The following is a 19,435-nucleotide window of genomic DNA, read 5'->3' on the forward strand; positions in this document are numbered from 1 at the left end:
GCTGTATTGCCTTCTTCTTAGTGTTTGATGCACGAAAAGTTCCTCTCTTTTCTTTCATTCAATATTCAGTCTTATGAACTAACCTGTGGTACACAGTCTTGTGTTGTACATAGCCTTGTTTTGATTTTTTTTTAATCCCAGCTTCTGTATGACAGTTGAAGGTTGATCTCCTAGAGGAAACAAATGAGAGAAGTAGTCTGATAAATAGGAAATGAATAAAATGTGGCTGCAGTTAATCTCTTTATCCATGATTGATAACTTAAATCATTAAACGAATACGATTGGCGCGTTTGCGGTATGTATAAATTTACGCATTTTATGCCTTTGTAAATTTAGCTGAATCACCCTGTAAAAAAATTTCTATTATACCGAAACAGTGGCAACATATCGCGAGGTTAGAATTATTTTGTTCTATCTCCAAGTTTAAATGTTGGGAGAAAGTTTTTAATTTTTTTCTTATAGTAAAAATTATTTAAAATTTTAGCTTTAATTTTTAAAGAAATAATAACGTATCTTTAAATAATTTATGTTTAAGCAAATTTTTTAGAAAAAAATTTGTAAAATAGAGTGTATTTTAAAAGCAATTGTTACTTACTAAAATTAATAACACATTTTCTCCTAACTTTTAAAATAGGAGATAGAACCAAATAATTCTAATCGCGATTTGAAAGCGGGGGAGGGACGGCAAAATTTCCCAATAATTAAAATTTTTTTTTTAGGTCCTATACTAGTTAGATAAGGATAAATCGGTAATTCAATCTGAATAGTGAATATTACAATCCTACTTTTATTCATAATAAAACAACCGTCTATAAATCTGTTGGAATGTATTGCAAGCAACTTCCCGCAATTAAACATTATAATCAACTTTCAATTCTAATTTGAAAATAACCAGCCTGTTACGTAATGCTGATCATGATTTTTCTTTTAGAACAAGTAGATGAATAAAGTTTTAGTTAAAGACAGAAGTTTTATTTTTAATTATATTATTTTTTCAATAAAAATGCATAATCGTAATCTTTTCTAAAAATTTTAAAGTTTTTTAAATTTAAATATCTAAATATGGGGAAAGAGAATTTGGCCTGTGCCCCAGGTGGCTGAAAACCATTCTACGCCGCTGTAAGAAAAAGACCACAGCTAATTCATTGGATTCACCAATACGAAGACAAGATGGAGAATCCTTTTTTTCTGATGAAAAAGTTTTTAACATCGGATATAAATTTTAATAAGCAAAATTTTTGCTTGTGTGTACATACAAGTACTGTGAGTAAGTTTTAGCCAACCATAATTTTATAATTATTTTATTTTATCGTAAAAATATGAAGGACTTATGAAGTGAAAAAAATCAGGCTTATAGACATATATTACAAACAAAAATATCTAGAAATAGCTTAATAAAATACGGTACAAAAAGAAAAAACAAAAAAAATACTTCGTATGTGCGCCCTTTGCATTGATCACAGAAGCGAATCTCCTGGGAATTGATTCGCATAATACATGTTTTTTTTTTTATAAGCATATGAAATTTTTGAAACAGGCTCGGGTATGCTTAAGCAAAAAGTTAAAAGAGGCTCAAAAATATGCTTAAGCTTAAGCATATTTCTAATAAAATATGCTTATTTCAACCCTTACAAAAAAACCCAGTGAACTTCCAGTGAAAAATTGTTCCAAAACCCAGCGAACTTCCAGTGATCTTTTCCAGCGAACTTCCAGTGATCTTGTTCCAAAACCCAGTGAACTTCCAGTGAACTTCCAGTGAACTTTTCTAGTGAACTTCCAGTGATCTTTAAAGATCACTGGAAGTTCACTAGAAAAGCTTTCATAGCTAATTAGCTATGAAAGTTAACTTTCATGTTTATATATAAAAATTGGAAGTTTAGCGAATTCGCTGGAATTTTATTTTTTAGGATATATTTTTTTTTAAAACTTTCATAAACATTTTAAATATTTAAAACCGTGAAGCGCGAAATAAGACAAATTAAGCATAGGAAAAAAAAAAGTTTAATATAACATTTATTTAAAAATATCGATATTTAGAATAAAAATACAATGTATAAGTAATAAACTACCTTAAGTATGAATACAAATTTTCATAAATCAATTTTTTTTCTATTTTAACCATTTAAACAAACAAAACAGAAAATCAGTTGTATTTTTATTTTTTTGTTTTGATAGAGATTTAAATCATAAAACATAATCTACAAAAAAATTTAATAAAGCATAATCATTTTGCATAAGCTTACACGAGCTTGTTTGAAAAACTTTGAAAAAAAATTGAATTAAAAAAATGTGTATCTCATTAGTCGAGAACCAAAAGGCTGTACGTACATTTTTTGTTTTCGAATAAATGCAATTTGTTTATTTTTCCTGATAATTTATCTAAACTTTTTTAAATTTTATTTATTAGTATATTTTAGTATATTTTGAGGCGAAAAAATCATGAGTTTAGCGGTGTGTTCGTTCTCCACAGACAAGTAATCAAAACAAAAAAAAGAAAAGAAAATCGTAAGTTCGTGAGTACGTTCGTATGTCTTTTAAATTGTGCTTGACGCATTCTTTTTTGTTTGGGACTTCGGAGCTAAAAAAAATTGATACAATATTTAAAGGACATATATAATAATTATATAAAAACATATATAAAATAAACAGTAAAATAGTAAGCAAACATAAAATAGTATAACAGGTATAAACATAATTAACTTTAAAAACCAAGGATAAATTATAAAAACAAAAACATATGTATATTTCAAAATCGATAATTACTTTAAAATAAAAAAATTTGATTGGTGACTCTGAAACATAAACCTGGCCTTACTATTAGAGATTATACGGTAATCAAAATAATTAATACTAAAAAAATATACTAAAACAATAATAATAATTACAAGATTAAAATAAAAAAATAAAAAATCAGACGAAAGTCACAAGCTAGTTGAAATTAAAAAATCCTATTATTTATTGTTTTTCTATAAAATAAAATTAAGACATAGTAGTCCTAACAAAATTTTGTTATTTATAAAAGATGAAAACTAGTGATATAATTATAATTAAATACGAAAAGTAATACAATTAAAATATAATACCTGCTTTAAAATAAGCTCTGCGCTCGTCATTAATTTTTTCACAGAGCGCAACACTGACATCATTTTTCGAAAAATTCGGAAACTTGGATATTGTAAGTTCTGTAAAAATTGCAGATAAGCAATTTCTCGTATTGAATTGATTCTGGAATTCCAGAGTATAAGTGTTAAAATTTAATAATTTTTTACCTGTTATTAAATGCAACACAGCTGGATCAAGGCCAACTTTTTTTGAAACAGAAAACTTTGAAGAGCCTTTTTTTCCTGATAGCGAAGCATTCACCAACTTATTTCTTTCATAAAAATGGCCTAATAACTGTTTGACCAGCTTTTTTCCTGTTGGTGCTGTTAAGACTCTATTAGGAATCATGTTTTCAGTGACTTCTTTGTCACTGCATATATAATCTGTTGGTTGTGTTGTATGGGAAACTAATGAATGTGCTGGTACTTGTTCTAATAGTTGTGAATGCATTGATAGTGGAAGTTGTGAATTTGTTAGCGATGTTGGTTGTGAATGCAACAATGGTGGTGGCATTTGTGGAACAGAATATAGTTGTGCTGGTAGTGAAAAAGGTGGAGAAGGCATTTGAAATGAATTTGAAGTCGATGGAATGTTTTCCGATTGAAGTCGATTGAAGTCAATTGAATTGAACAAATTTTCATGAAACGAATTATGATTGTTAAGAAAAAGTGAGGAATCAGGATGTTCATTAATGGAGTCATTAGTTGAAAAAGACTGGAATTGTTTGGGTTGGGATTGGGTTGAGAAAGGAGGAGTTGTTGGTAATGTTTGTGATAAAAGAGGTTGTATTTGTGAATTTGTTGGTTGTAAATATAATGGAGATGGTTTTGAATGGGTTGTTGATGGTTGGGAAATCAACATTTTTGCTTTCTTTCTTGGCAACTCTTCGCTTAAGTCACCTTCTTCTGCTTTGCTAACAAGCCCTAAAAGTGAAATAAAATCCATACATTTAAAAGCATAGGGCATTATAAAACTGTGGGTATTTTAAACAGAGGATTTTATAAAACAGAAAAGTTGAGCATTTAAATTTACTGAATGGTCACAAGCAGTGAATGTCTAAAAGAAAAATGAAGTACACTAGAAATAGTCATAAAACAGCTGATAAAGTAAATCGCAAATGTTTAGCTATTATAATTCCATTTAAAATTTTTAAAACATTTTATAATAAAACTCTTATTATTGTAAAAAAAAGAAATAGAATTGCCAAAATTGATCTCAGCTATGCCAGTATTTTATTTGGAATACAAATGACTGTTTACTTACTTTCTATTTTTTTGTACAATGTTGTTAGCTTCTTAGCAAAATCTTCTTTTAATGCTATAGTATGAGTATTCTAGGTATTGTAAAAATATATGACACAAAACTATATTTTATGAATAAACAGGATAGGTCAATCAATTTTTGTTTATGCATAATGTCTGCTTTTCTAAAATTGTATGATTTTGATGAGGTTCCATTTTGGAAGAGTTACAGCCATCTTTATAAATGAAACTATTAGCAGAATAAACTTACCAACAATAACTCCATTTGCTGAACTGTTATATATTCAACTCTAACAGAACCCTTAAAAGTAAACAAAGTTTTATCCAGAGTTTGAACTGATCTTGTTCAAAGTAAATTTTATAATATATAAACCTCAATTTCATTTGTTATGTTTAGCAATTTCTTATCTTTTTTTTTCTTGAGAAGTGAGCCTTTTTTCAATAATGCTTCTTCTAAACTGTCTAAATATAATAATATAATTACTATTTCATAAATGTTAAATATATCTTTAAAAACAGATGTTTGTAATACATCAAACATAAAAGACTACTAACGATGTCATTATATGAAATATCTTAAATGCTGGAAACATACGCAATTGAAATAATTAACAACTTTAAATATAAAATTTCAAAAGAAACTTAAAATATTTTCAAATTTGAAGCTTACCAACCACACATATAACTTTACCCTTCTCAATGGGGCCTTCATCTCGATTAGTAAGTTTTGTGTATCTTATATCACCCTCTTTGTTATTTACAAGAAAAGCCCTGTTAAGTACAGATGTATCCCATTCAACAGAGACAGTTCCGTTGCGAGACCATTGTACAACAGCAAACTTAGACATTATGAATACTAAGACTTAAGTCAATTTAAAGATTACAAATAAATACATAATTTTGAAAAAATTTTGAAGCAAATTATAAGTTGCTATTAAATCTAATACCTCATTAGCAATGTATAGTTATAGATCTGTATTACATAAATTTATAGATGTATATTAATAAGACTTTAAGTATTTAAAAATTGTAACAACAAATAAGCAGTTAAATATATTGTAACCGAAATTGCAACGGTCTAGAAAGACAGTAGATTAAATGAAAATTATCCAATTTTAACCAGTACCATGCTTCTGAAATTTTTTTTTTGTTAATTCACCTCCCCAAGGCTGAGAAGGCCACTACAGATGAAGAGGCTACTTAATTGTGGTTATAACCCTCTCTCAACTCTATAACTCCAAAACACAAACCTTGATGAACAAGGCCGCTGCATGAAGAAACAAGTTGAGCGCGGTACTACCAGGGACATGGTGGGGATCGAACTTGGAACCTCTCGCTTATAAAGCGAGCGCTCTACCACAACACCACTACCGCTTAAAATAACAACACTCTAATTGTTGCTGTGTAGGAAAGTGAATAAAATGACCTAGGTAACCCTAAAAAAAAAACAGTAACCCAGTAGTTATAGAAAATGTAAATATTAACTTTATAAAATAAAAAAACAATTCTAAAGAAAAACAATATTTTTAAACCAGAAGTTTTTACAAAATTGACAAGCCAACATAAACTGTTGAAGGTTACATGTAATTTTTTATCACAAATATAAAATGCAACAGTTTAAAAAAAAAAAATAACAATTCACCAAAAAAAAATTACAGTTCACCAAAAAAAATTATAGTTAACAAAAAAAAATTGCAGTTTACCAAAAAAAGAACAGTTCACCAAAAAAAAATTATGTAAACAGCTCACAAACAAAAATTACAATGTTACAAACAAATCATCATGCAAAGATAAAAAGCAATAATAATACAAATAATAATATTATGCAAAGAATAATTATAGAAGAGTTAAAAAGGGCATAAATCAGGAATACTAACAACACAATCTTCAACCAAAAAAGCTTTTTGTATAATTTGCTCTGCAAAAATTATAGATAGACATTCTGCATAAGTATACATAAAAATATGCTTAGCTGCTTTCGGACTTGTTTTTAAAAATCTAACACAAGCAAAAACATTCATCTCAAAGATAAAGAAATATTCAATACTACAAAATGATCCACAAGTAAGTTTAACAAGTGAGTCACAATGACGAACATTCTTATGACGAATATGGTAAATGTTTTTGGCAATAGAAACTTTGTAATATTTTTGAATTTCAAAAATATGCTTACCTAAATAATGCTCAAAAAACAGTTTCTCACAATAAGGAATATTATAATTACAGCCTTTATCTAAGACTTTAATTGAGCCAATAATAACTCCTTTAAAATTAAAATTATAAGAAAATAACATGTCATCCAAAAAGTCAATGCAATCTTCGTCTATAATATTAGAATGAGAAGCTTGAATGTTACATGTAGTTAAATATGAAAATCGATCTATTACTTGAGTAGATATATCTTGAGTACCATTTAAAAGAGATAAAATAATGCCATTAAAATTTTCAAACTGATGACAAGAATAAGATAATAAAGGCCCCCATAGACGAGCACATGAGGGAAGATGAAGTAATTGGTGCACATTATAAGACATATTCTCTCTACCATACAAACCAGGAAATTCGTAAACAAATCGATTAATTAATAATGTGGCTTCATTAACAACACTTTCAGATAATACCTTATTATTTAACATAAAAACAACATTAGATAAAAGAATAAAATGATCAAAAAACTGCGGAAGCAAAATATCACATAAAATAACAGGACCATAAAAAACTAAAAAATTAAAAAACTCAACACCTTTCCAATGCTTTATGCAACTTAATGATCGTGGAGTCCGCCTTATATTGCTTGGCACACTAATTACAGATAACCGATTATTTATAACAGTACAGTGTCTACGAATAGAAAAAATAGAACCAGAATAACAACTATCAAACCAGAAAGAAAACATAGCTTTCATAACACCAAGCTCTATACAGTGCAAATTATCAACAACTGTTCCATTTACACAATCAAAATTAGGCAATCTTACTAATGGTGAAATATCTAAAAACCCTTCAACCACATTAACACAAAAAAAATCTGTATTGCTTCTACAATTCATAGTAACATCAGAAAATGGATAAGTCATACAAGACCCCCTGCCTTTTGGAACTCTTTCCCCTCTAGAAGAACACCAATGACAACCATTATAACCATTAAATTGCCTACGACAAAAAACCAGAGCTCTTGCAATTGTATCACATGAAAAAATAGATACATGAAAAAAAACACGAACATTATTAGATAAGAGTATACCATTAGTGGATAGGTTAGTAAAAATATCAACAAAAGGAGATAAAAATAATTGTATATTTGGTTTTTTAAAACCCGACCAGAGACCAAAAAACAAAATATTAGTAATTTGCAATGAATATGGAAAACTATGAATGGATGCTAGCAAAGGCCACAAGGACCACTTTGATGATTTGAAAATGGGAACTCCATCAGTATTAACAACAAGTCTAATTGTTGCTTGCCCATTTTCTTCAAGATCTGCTAAATGTATCCAATTGTTATCGCAAGTATTTTTAAGCTGTTTGTTTATGTTTAAAATATGAAAAAAATTGCATTTCTTATGAAGATAGGATGATGTAAAATATTTCAAACATTTTGGACACTGCTTATTAAGACTTAAAGCAACTTCACAAACATCACAAAAAAAAACTTTTTCATATAACTCTTTTTCCTTCTTAAAAAACTTCAAAAACAAATATTTAGATGTAGGCAAAACACTGTGTGGCAATAAAATAGTTAAGAGAGTTAACAACGCCTCTAAGGCTTCGTAGGACAAATTAAAGCGCAAAACAAAAGTCATTATGCATAAACATGCATTAGAGACATTTATCTTTGCCCCAGGATACAGAGGTGGACTCTCTGAACTTTCATTTTCATCAAACTCATCATTGATTGTTTCATTTTTTGGTTCATCTAAGTCAGATAAATGATCCATAAATTCATCGTCAATAGAATTATTGTCATCAGAGGTGCTCTCATTCTGTTGTTGAGCACAGTTAACTTTTGACATCCTCCATTGTGTTGTTCTTGGAATACTTACTTCGCCTGATTGCCATTTCTTGTAGCGACCAATTCTAGGCATCTAAAATAAAAGAGGCAAGCAGGCAAAATTAAACTTTAGTTAAACAAGATTAACATCAGAAAGAGAACAAGAGAAACGATTGTACTAAACCTAATTGTGCTTAAATAACAATGATGCTTATTTAACAGCTAGTTCTTTAGTATATACAATACAAACTATACTTTTATTTGATGAAAATTTTTTTATCAAGTGTATGATGTATATATAAATATCAAATGCATATATATGTTAAATGAAGGTGTTTAAGCGGTATAAAATTTTATAATTTTATTTAAATTTTATAATTATTCAGAAAATTTAATATTCTTTTGAAAACTATAAAACTTACAAAATATCTATTCTGATGAGTCTTAATTGATGAAATTTTCTGATGTCTTAATTGATGAAACACAGTGTAAAATGAAATAAGTTTGATAAATGATTTTTACTAATTTATTATTGCTATGTTCTTTTAAGAACATTGAGCCCTCTATTTTAAGAATACATTTAAAATTATTCGGATATATACGTGTATATATATATACGTATGTATATATATATACGTATGTATATATATATATATATATATATATATATAAATACATATATATATATATATATATATATATATATATATATGTAAATACATATATATATATATATATATATATATATATATATATATATATATATATATATATATATATATATATATATATATATTTTGAAATTATAAGGACCCCTTAAAATATTTTTTATTCCAAAAAAATTTTAAACCTAGTGTTTTTGTATTAAATAGAACACATTTAGGGGGTGGGAACAAATTATTTTCAAAAATGCTGTTTTTGGGACACCCTAATACACACACACACACACACACACACACACACACACACACACACACACACACACACACACAGATATATATATATATATATATATATATATATATATATATATATATATATATATATATATATATATATATATATATATATATATGTATATATATATATATATATATATATATATATATATATATATATATATATATATATAATCAATCATTATCTATTATGTTCAATAATCTACAATAAAGAAATTTATAATAATAAATTTTTGTGAAATTATAAAGTTGAATATGAACTCGCTTTAATAAAAATGAACATACTGAACAACATACCTGTGGTTTTGGAAATTGAGTAGAACTTAAAATAATAGAAACTGAAACTGTGGATATAAAAAAACAACGTTTACTTTATTACAGAAATTGGAAAAAAATTTTCAAGATGTTATATCTGTCAAATTTCAAAAAAGTTATGTTAGCAAAAGTTATATCAATATTGAGTTATGAAACCCGCGGCGTTTTCGATTATTGAAAATCAGCGCTAAATTTCCACTCAGGTTTTAGATCACTGGAAATAAAATGACGTTTTTTGTTAAACTTCCAGTGAACTTCCAGCGAAGTCGTAAAATTTGCGGAAAACCCAGCGAACTCGGTGAATTTCCAGTGATCTTTTACATTTCCAGTGATCTTTTACATTTCCAGTGAACTTTCACTGGAAGTTCGCTGGGTTTTTTTGTAAGGGAATACTTTCTTAAAGTGTGCGCGTTACTAAAGGTTAATGGGTATAAGAAAAATAAAAAATTGACTTATGTTCTGTATTTGCTTTGGTTTTAATGTAGCTGAATTAATGTTATAGTATAGTAATAAAAAATAAAGCATATATACTATATAAAAATGTTATCAATGAAATCAAAGATTGAACTTAGAAATAAAATAAACATTTTAAATATGGTGTTAAATAAACTACACATTAAAAGTGAGAGAGAAAAAAAAAAGAGAGAAATAAAACACTTCAGAGAGACTTGTTGGATTGCAAAACATAAACTTCGATTTTTGTTGTTTTTGTTGGTTTAAATTTAGAAATATATATATTTAAAGTTTTTAATTAAATAAAATTTAAATTTTTAAAATAGTTTATCGAGGCTCAGGAATATGCTTACATATGCTTATTTTTTTTCCAAATCTGAGCCTCTATATGCTTATAAGCGTTATGCTTATAAAAAAAAAACATGTACTCTCTTTTTAATATTCGGAAACATTTTTCGACATTTTTGGGGTTATATTCAGCCTTTTTTTATCTAAATAATCCAAACATGTTCAATAATGTTCAAATCTGGACTTTGAGAAAGCCAGTTCATTACTTCGAGAACTCTCTCCTCACACATGTCCTGTAAATATTTTTTGGCCATTTGGAAACAATACTTGGGATCATTGTCTTGCTGTAGATTGAAATTATTACCAATTAGTCTCATTCCAGATGGTATTGCATGATGTCCTTAAATTTCTATATATTGTTCTCCTGTCAGTTTGCCATCAATTCTGATTAAATCAACTAACCCAAACTAAAACAGAACCTCCCCCATGCCTGATTGTTGGATGTAGATAATCAGGGTGATAAGCCTCTCCAGCCCTTCTTCTTACATACTGTCGTCTTCTGCTACCAAACAATTCAAAATTTGATTCATCTGTGTGTAGAACCGGTTTAACATTTCTTGCGTCCAATTATTATGCTGTTTTGTATATTTTTAAGCCATTTTTCTTTATTGCCACGACGTAATAAAGGCTTCCGAACTGCAACACGCCCTCTTAACCCAGCTTTTAGCAAAATGCGTTGAATGTAAGATGAAGAAACATTGGTCCCAGTCGCAGTCTGAATGACACATTTTTAAAACACTTTATGTCATGCTTTGTGAGCTCAAGAGATCCCGTGTTATTAAATTTTTTTATAATTTCTCAAATAGCTGTCCTTGAATATTTTGTTTTTTGGACAACTTGTCGTTGAGAAAGGACGATAATTTTTTTACGATTTAATTTTTATAAAGGACGATAATTTTTTTACGTTCCAGTAGTTGAATTTTACCCATTTTAGCATTTTAATAACAATAAACATGATAATATAAAAGAAAAAAAAAAACAAAAACTTAAATTAGAATAGATTTTGCTCTAAGAAAAACAAAAGTAATATTAAACACAATATCTATAAAATATCTTTGTAAATTGTACTATCATATAATATAAGCCTTCACAGCAATAAATAAACAAAAATGCAAGAGCAAACTAAAAACAAACGAGCTCATACGAATTGGGTTCATATCAGCATATAATAAAAATAAACAATTATATATCTAAATACAAAAATCTATTTAAAATTTTGGAAAATATTGCTTTTGTCTGTTAAAATAGTGTTGAGTATTGTTTGAAATAAGGTTCTATTTTATATAAAAAGTTTTAATAAGTGGGCTAAAACTTATTCACAGTACTGTTATTCTCAAGAGCTGTCTGAATTTATTTACAGTTATGAGAGGTAATCATCCAGAAGCTGTGATGGCTTGAGGTGGTATTTTGTTTCAAGGAGTTTAAAGGAATTAGTAAAATAGATTTGAGCTTAGAGTTAAAAACTAGATCGAAACCATACCAAGATGATTTTCTAGAGAATTTTTTGCAGATGATATTTTCAAAAATACTAATCATTGCACATAAATGAGTAAAATCTGTTCAATTGTATAGTACTTCAAAAGCTTAATTGCTTTGATAATGGATTAAATACAAATAATTTTCGGATATAATCAATAGTTCCATAGTGTAGTGGTTATCACGTTCGCCTAACACGCGAAAGGTCCCCGGTTCAAGCCCGGGTGGAACTAAATTTTAGTTATTATTGTGGTGGACGGTGTTTCCATATTCTATAAATGTAGGTATGTGTGCAAAACTTTTAAACTATTCAAATATTTAATTATTATACATCTTTGTAAAGAGCTTTAAATCAGTTTTACGATGGTGAAAATTTCATAAAAAACTAATGATTCTACTAAAAGTTATGCCCATTTAAGTGACAAAAATTCATTATAAGGAATGCTTAAGAAAACTGCAACCAACCTAAAAAATTAGCGTTCGGCTTACGGTGGTTTTATAATTAAACTTCATTGTTTAGTTTATAGCGCATTACTTTGCCTCGGTTATATTTTTTATTCAACTAATAACAGAATATGGTTTTTTTTTTTGTGTGTTTGTGTGTAAATCACGTTTTGAATACTCTAAAAAATCACCAATATTTTAAATAAAGTTTCATTTTTCTAAAAAAAAACAATTTTTTAATGAATAAAAAAGTCAAATACACAAAATGCTCATAATTGTGAATCCCCCCCCCCCCCAACCTCTACAACAGAAGAATATTTGGTACCTTTACTGCGTGCAAAAATAGAATATGAGCGTGTCATTATTTTTTAATGAAATTTGGCAGGTACATAGAAAATAGATATAGAAAATTGATTCAAAAGTTAGAAAAAAAAAACCCATCATCCCTTCAATGTCAATTCACTTCCAGAACAGGAATGAAGTTTTCAATAGCAATGAAATCACTAAAAAAGTTAGTTAGTGCAAAAAAAAAATAAACTGCAGTAAACTTACAGCACTCTACTTTTAAAATATTATCTAAGTCAATATAAAATTCTAAAAAAAAAGACGAGAAAAATCCATCTATACGACACCTACCTCGAGCACGCGGTGAAAAAATGGTCACAGATTTTATCTTTAAAATCGGTGCCGTAAATTGAAGATACGCACATACCAAATAAATGAAGATTCGTTACAAAATGCTATTTTAATTTAAATTACTTTAATCAGAAATTTAACTGACCGAAAGATCTTTTTAAAAATTCTCGCAATTTACATATTAATATAATTTGTTATTATTTAAAAAGAGTCTTTATTTAAACTTTAATCCTTAATCCTTAAGAGTAATTATCTGAGAAATTTAGGTAAAAGTCTGGCAATGATGTCTTAAATTGTCTTCGAATTCAATTAATTCAGAGAAAATGGTCCCTGAAATTTGCTAATTTTATAGGTATATTTAGTAATATTAACATGATAAAAACATTTCTTTGTAAGTTTTCTGCAACTATAGTTGGATTTTATAGACAATAAATCATGTTCCGAAATCACAAAATAAAGCTTTTTTGTTTTATTTTGAGCTTAAATATCTCCTAAGGCAGTTACTTGTACAAAGTTTTCTATGGTGTTTTTAAAAGGAAATTCATGTGTAAGCGAATAGTTGGTAAAGAAAAACCCTCCAAAAATCTTTTCTTTTTTTTTTTCACAATGTGCTTTGAGAGATAATCCACGATGGTAGAGGCCTTAGGTCTAACTGGAAAAGTGAAAGATTGATGGGTTCTTTTTACATATTACTTTTAGCATATAAAAAAAGCCTATATGCTCCAGTAATAAGTCTACAGTTTAGAAGTATTAGTTATTAGCCTTTTGAATTTCTTTTTTGTCTCATCTACCAGAGGACTAATAAGTAAATAAATCCTTTTTGTTTTTATATTCTCCTTTCACTTCAATTTATTTTTCTTTCAATAGTTTTGTTTAATGCAAAGTTTGTTTTTTTTAAAGTATACAGTGTTTCTCTTGACTTTCCTCGGTCATTGCACTTAACAGAATTTTAAAATGATGTAAAATCTTAAAAGTGAAATCAACTATTGCATCTCATTAAAGTGTTTTTTTGTAAAAGCGACGAGAGTCATTTTATTTTTTCCAAAAAAATGACTTTAACCATTTTTCCTTTTTACCAGTTGTTTCTTTCACGCTTAATAATCAGGAAAAAAATGCCCGAAAAAGGTTTTTATTAAAATTCTATAACTAACAAAAACTTTAGAAAGCTGTTTTTGATTTTCCGAGGGTTTACCTTTAGTGACTTGCGCCATTTTAATAAAACCCGGTTTAATTGTTGATTAGGACCGGTCTTAACGCATGCGAGGCTCCTTCCAAAATTATTATCACTATACTTAATATACTTTTTGTATGTAACAAAGATAATTTAATCAAGAATGAAACAGCCTAACTAATCTTTCAAAATCATAAATGACTTCAATTACTTCAAATTTTATGCCTAATTAATATTGTTACTCTTTCATTTTGTAAAAATAAGGTCAATATAAGGGAACATTATACTTCTGAGTTGTTTTAAAATATTACTTGAAATTTCGGCCATCAACCTGATACCTTTTTCTTTAAAAAAAGAAAGCAAATAAAAAATAGCAACAAAAGTTGTTTTAGAAATTTGAAAGCTGAGGATTTTAAGCCTTTTACTAAAAAACAAAATGCTGATATTATAAATGAATATAAGTAAGATCAATATAAGAGTTGCAGCAAGAATTTGCTGCAACCGTTATATTGATCTTGCTTGTATTCACTTGTAATAACGTTCATCAAGCTAATATATTACTCAATAACTCCACTAATATATCCATTAGGTTATACTTTATAACCACTTTAACAAGGAAATTTTTAGGAAAAAAGCACGTGCTAAATTAAGAAACATCATACTTTATAGATTGAAAAAAAAAAGGGGTAGAAAAATAAAATCATTCCCCTACAGAAATTTACCATAGGAAACTAAAGTAACTTTAATCATACAAGGGCTATGGCCTAATATCTTTGAATTAGTTATATTCACATCAACAGTTGGTTATCCGTGGCTGTTTGAAAATTTTTGTAATATCAGATTGTGTTGTTTAGTTGAAAAAAGTTTCAAATGTAAACTATATGTTATATTTGAAGTAATCAGCCTGCTGGGGTGCTTGTTGAAGAATAAAGGTTAGCTTCAGAAAAATGTTAGAAACTAAGAAGACAAAATCCAACAAGATAAAATGACATCAACTGATGAGTTGAACTGAAGCAAAAAGTTGACTGTGTTAGAAGAATTGCAGATAGAAACAAACTGTAAGACATTAATCTATGTTAAAACTATTCATTTTATATATATTTCCCATTCTCGGGTTAAGTTTACTTTAATAGATCAAACCAAATAAATCTTTCTAAAATTATCAAAAATATTGAAATAAAACTTTATCTTTAACTTTCATTCAAAAAGACTGAGATATTATTATTGCCCTGAAGAAGTTGGTAGAATAATTTGTCAGACTATTATCATGGCTGCCTTAAACTCGTCTATACCACAAATGAAAGCTTTCTATGCTAAAAGATGCCAAGTTTTACACCTTTTGTTTTTTGGCTCTGGTGCAAAATTTTCAAACTTTTCAACCTACCCAGTAGGCATTAGACGTCCAGTGGACGTCTAAGGACGTCTAATTCCTACTAGGTATCCGGATGTTGAAAGTTCTGATATCTGAACTTCACTTTTATTTTCAGAAAATTCTACTTCGAACTCTAACCATTTTTTTGACTGACAATGAATTCTATCTCTATTTTATGATTTCTAACATAATTCGATATATTGGATAAATTTTAACAAAACCTCCCGTGTTTTCTGCTAATTTCAATTTCTAAATCTCAAAAGTATTTGAAGGTCAACAGAAACCTGAATATAGATGCACTTGTAACGCGGCACAAGTTTTTTTCTAAAACTTGAAAATGTCTGCAGAGATAACTGCGGTGGATGAAAACTTGATAAAGATATTTTGCATATTCTTACAAACATTTTTTTGTGGGTATGAAGTTAACGCGACAATAAAAATATACCACGGGAACAACGGAAAACTTTGACCTTAAAAATATGCCGTGGGAACTGAGGAAGTATTAGTTATAAAGTATCCTTGCTGGTGCGAAATAATGAAACACGCTATTACAAATCACCATAAATTAAATGTTTTTGCTCAATGATTTCCTTTTTCTGTGTAGGTGATAAATCAAGCTCAATGATTTATTATTTCTGTTTAGAGGTGATTAAACAATTGTGTAAAGTTACAAGTTGTTGAATGTTTTGGGGGTGAATCTAAAAGGTTTTGTTGTTCCTCAAAATTAAATATTAAATCGTATGCGTTTGGATCATTATTATAAATGCTTTTGCAACGATATTTTAACGTCTAATTCATTTTTTATCTTAATAAAAACAGTTAAAGTTCATTTGAGCAAATCCAGTGTGTTTTATTTTTTGTTAGAATACAAATTATAAGTATTAAACAAAATTTTATGATTGCGTATCATTAATTTGTGCCATAATTGCATTCTAGATCACTGTGCACTGGGACTGACACTAACATAACATTTTTCAACAAGTTAGCTAATATATCTAGTAGAAGAAAAGCTTTGTGTTGCGCTAAAACAACCTAAGAAGCTTTAGCCAAATTATAAGTTTAAGCACACAAACCAATTTTCGTTTCTACCAGGATGTATTTAGCTGTGTATTTTTAAAATTTAAAAAAAAGGATGATTTAAATAAAGAAAAATAACTATATTTACTAAAGTTCTGTTTAAATCTGGCTGAAGTTAATAGTGACATGTTATTGTAGTTTAGAATTTTTCATTTTATCTGACTAATATGAAAGTTGTTATAAGTGGTGCCTCAGGGCTTCTTGGCAGGTCTATCTATAAAGAGTTTTGCAACCAAACTAATTGGGATGTGTTAGGGCTAGGATTTACAAGATTGGGTGATGCTTTACGCAAAGTTGATCTGTGCAATGAAAAAGAGTTAGCAGATTTCATAGAAAATGAAAAACCAGATGTGTTTATACATGCTGCAGCTGAACGAAGGCCTGATTTTGTAGCAAACAATAAAGAGCATACAAAACAACTTAATATTATGTCAACTCAAAATATATCTAAACTTATGGATCAAAATGGAGGATTCGTTCTTTACATTAGTACTGATTATGTCTTTGATGGCTGCCACCCCCCATATAGAACAAGTGATGTTCCTAAACCCTTGAATGAATATGGAATATCAAAACGAGAAGGTGAAATTTCTGTTTTAGAAAATTGCAGAACCTCCTGTGTTCTCAGAGTTCCAATATTGTATGGTGAAGTTGAGTATCTTAAAGAGAGTGCAGTCACAGGTATGAAATAGTATTATTTGGTACCTATTGTCACTTTTTTAAAATGGTATAACAGTTAGAATATTTTTAAAAAAATACTTTTATTACTTTACTTATTGTATGTTACTAATTTTAACCCACACCTATGTTGCTATTTGTCTTAGTAACTTTCTCAAAATGCTTAAATTGTAATTAAGACATTTTTTATGGTACAGCTTTTTTCTAAATTATATACTGTTACAAGAGCCATTAAAAGTTTCTACAGATTTAAGGGTAAAAAAACAGTAACGCTATGTGAATATAGTTAGAATAACAGATTTGGTATTAGTGATTATATGTGTATTTAGAACATGTGTAAAATTTAATTTCTAACTTAGTTGATTAAGAAATGCGATAATTTTAGTTAATTCAGTAAATGTAAACTTAGACATCCAACCCAAAGAAATTTTTTAGTTACTAAGTTATTGCAAGTGTGTTTTTGAAACAGCATTTGAATTACTCAATAAAAGTAAATTGAGTTCATATCAATGAAATTACAATCATATTTTGATTATTAGCTGGTAGAAGTCATACCACATCATTTTAAGCTGATAAATTAAGAGGTCCTGAGGTCTGTTCAACTCCAGCTAAAGATATCATGTGGCTTACAATTACTTTAAGTTTTGATTTTTCATGTCAACCAGTTTTATACCATTGTTATATAGTTATACCAGTTATACCATTGTTATACCAATTTCATGTCAACCAGTTTTATACCATTTAGTCAAATGTTATATTTCTGGGAGGACAATTAATCAAAACCTGGACAAGTAAAGCTTTAGAGACCTTTTTAACCTCTCTAACAGATAACCCAGGACTGCATAACCCAATATCTCCAGCTGATTTTATGTCAGTGTTAAAGTTGTTTTAGATACCATTTTTTGTAAATATATATATGAATAAATTAAAATTTTTACATATAAGTATTAAGAAATATTTATGATATATATGATAATTCTAATAATAATCTATTCATACAAAAGAAATCTTTTGTAAATGTAAAAGATATCATTTCACATTCATTTTGTGTCACAATTGTTTCATAATTGTCATATTGGTGATCTAATAAATCATATATGTTAACATATTGGTGTTTTAAAAGAATATATATTAACATATATAGTTAAAATATAATTCTCTATCAGAAAAAGTAATTTTTAACCTTTATTTTTCAATGTGAATTTTTTGTATTGTTTGTTTGCTTTTTTTTTTTTGTTTTTGTTTTTTGTTTTGTTTTGTTTTTTATGTACTTAAAAAAAAGATTTCTTTATATTTAATGTGATCATTAATATCTAACATTCTTTTTGCGTTAAGTAAATGGAAAGAGTAAACTTAACCTTTATTTGTAGTGACAAGTTTGTAGAAGTAAATTTTATGTATATTTGCTTGTTTATTTAGAATTATTTGAATTGTTAAAAGACAGCAAAACAACAAAAAAGGTCTCCAACTATGAACAACGTTTCCCAACAAGTACAGACGATGTTGCTGTTGTTTGTCGTCAAATAGTGGAGTACAAACAATCAAATGCTTCTTTTAATGGCATTTGGCATTGGAGTGGCAATGAAAAAATGACAAAGTACAAAATGGTTGAAATAATGTCACGCATATTTAATTTTTCGATGGAACATATAAAGCCAGATAATGAACCTTCTATAGGAGTGTCTCGACCATTTGATTGTGAGCTTGATTGCTCGGATCTTATTAATTTAGGCATTGGGAAGCGCACTACTTTTGAAGAAAACATAAAGAAATATTTAGAGAAGTTTGCATAACTTCAGTTGTTTTTTTTTCCTCGCGGTTTTCTTAAAAAGGTGGCAAAAATAGATTAGAAAGATGATTTTTATCTTCAAATGGTGTCGTTTCATTTTTTCTTCGTTTTTTTTTTATAAAGAGTGTTGAATTATTTTTAAATATTTACAAAAATTTATATCATAGAAATTTTGATATTATACAAATATTGTGAGGGCGGTGGATTTTATTTATTTTTATTTTATTATTTTAAAGATGTGATGATTAACAATTGTTAATGCATAAAGCAATAAACAAAATTCTAATAATGATATTGCCTTAATCAATATACAAATTAAAATACTTACGAATAATCTCATTTCTCATCAATATATATATTCT

General features: G+C 28.0%; 4 protein-coding genes, 1 long non-coding RNA gene and 1 other non-coding gene across 7 annotated transcripts in view; 3 read left to right on the forward strand and 3 right to left on the reverse strand.

Annotated features, from left to right (window-relative positions):
- The window catches only part of LOC145193223 (uncharacterized), a 36,187-nt gene that overhangs the window by 15,670 nt on the left and 1,082 nt on the right, over positions 1-19,435 (reverse strand). The window lies entirely within an intron of this gene.
- On the forward strand, positions 1,832-6,022 carry LOC149892238 (uncharacterized). The gene is made up of 2 exons (XR_016449473.1): positions 1,832-2,320; positions 2,418-6,022. It is a non-coding gene; the product is annotated as an uncharacterized LOC149892238 (long non-coding RNA).
- Positions 2,422-5,212, reverse strand: LOC149892239 (uncharacterized). 2 transcript variants are annotated; one of them, XM_090077300.1, is made up of 7 exons: positions 5,035-5,212; positions 4,738-4,826; positions 4,615-4,665; positions 4,366-4,435; positions 3,270-4,025; positions 3,084-3,182; positions 2,422-2,578 (listed from the first exon to the last, which is right to left on the reverse strand). In XM_090077300.1, the coding sequence occupies exons 1-7, from the start codon at positions 5,210-5,212 to the stop codon at positions 2,535-2,537; spliced, it is 1,287 nt and encodes a 428-aa protein (XP_089933426.1). In that variant the 3' UTR covers positions 2,422-2,534. The 2 variants fall into 2 exon arrangements, with proteins under 2 accessions (XP_089933426.1, XP_089933425.1); XM_090077299.1 differs by having other exon boundaries at positions 3,084-4,025.
- On the reverse strand, positions 5,873-10,003 carry LOC149892240 (uncharacterized). The gene is made up of 2 exons (XM_090077296.1): positions 9,612-10,003; positions 5,873-8,449 (listed from the first exon to the last, which is right to left on the reverse strand). The coding sequence occupies exon 2, from the start codon at positions 8,447-8,449 to the stop codon at positions 6,212-6,214; it is 2,238 nt and encodes a 745-aa protein (XP_089933422.1). The 5' UTR covers positions 9,612-10,003; the 3' UTR covers positions 5,873-6,211.
- Trnav-aac (transfer RNA valine (anticodon AAC)) lies at positions 12,067-12,139 on the forward strand. The gene has a single exon. It is a non-coding gene; the product is annotated as a tRNA-Val (tRNA).
- Positions 13,579-19,400, forward strand: LOC145184518 (methionine adenosyltransferase 2 subunit beta-like). The gene is made up of 2 exons (XM_080060216.2): positions 13,579-17,287; positions 18,704-19,400. Exons 1-2 carry the CDS (start codon positions 16,774-16,776, stop codon positions 19,075-19,077), a joined length of 888 nt encoding a protein of 295 aa, XP_079916342.2. The 5' UTR covers positions 13,579-16,773; the 3' UTR covers positions 19,078-19,400.

Source organism: Hydra viridissima, unplaced genomic scaffold, assembly GCF_058129835.1.
Source record: "Hydra viridissima isolate aposymbiotic clone 2 unplaced genomic scaffold, HvirCarnegie_v1 scaffold_2, whole genome shotgun sequence".
Lineage (NCBI taxonomy): Eukaryota > Metazoa > Cnidaria > Hydrozoa > Anthoathecata > Hydridae > Hydra > Hydra viridissima.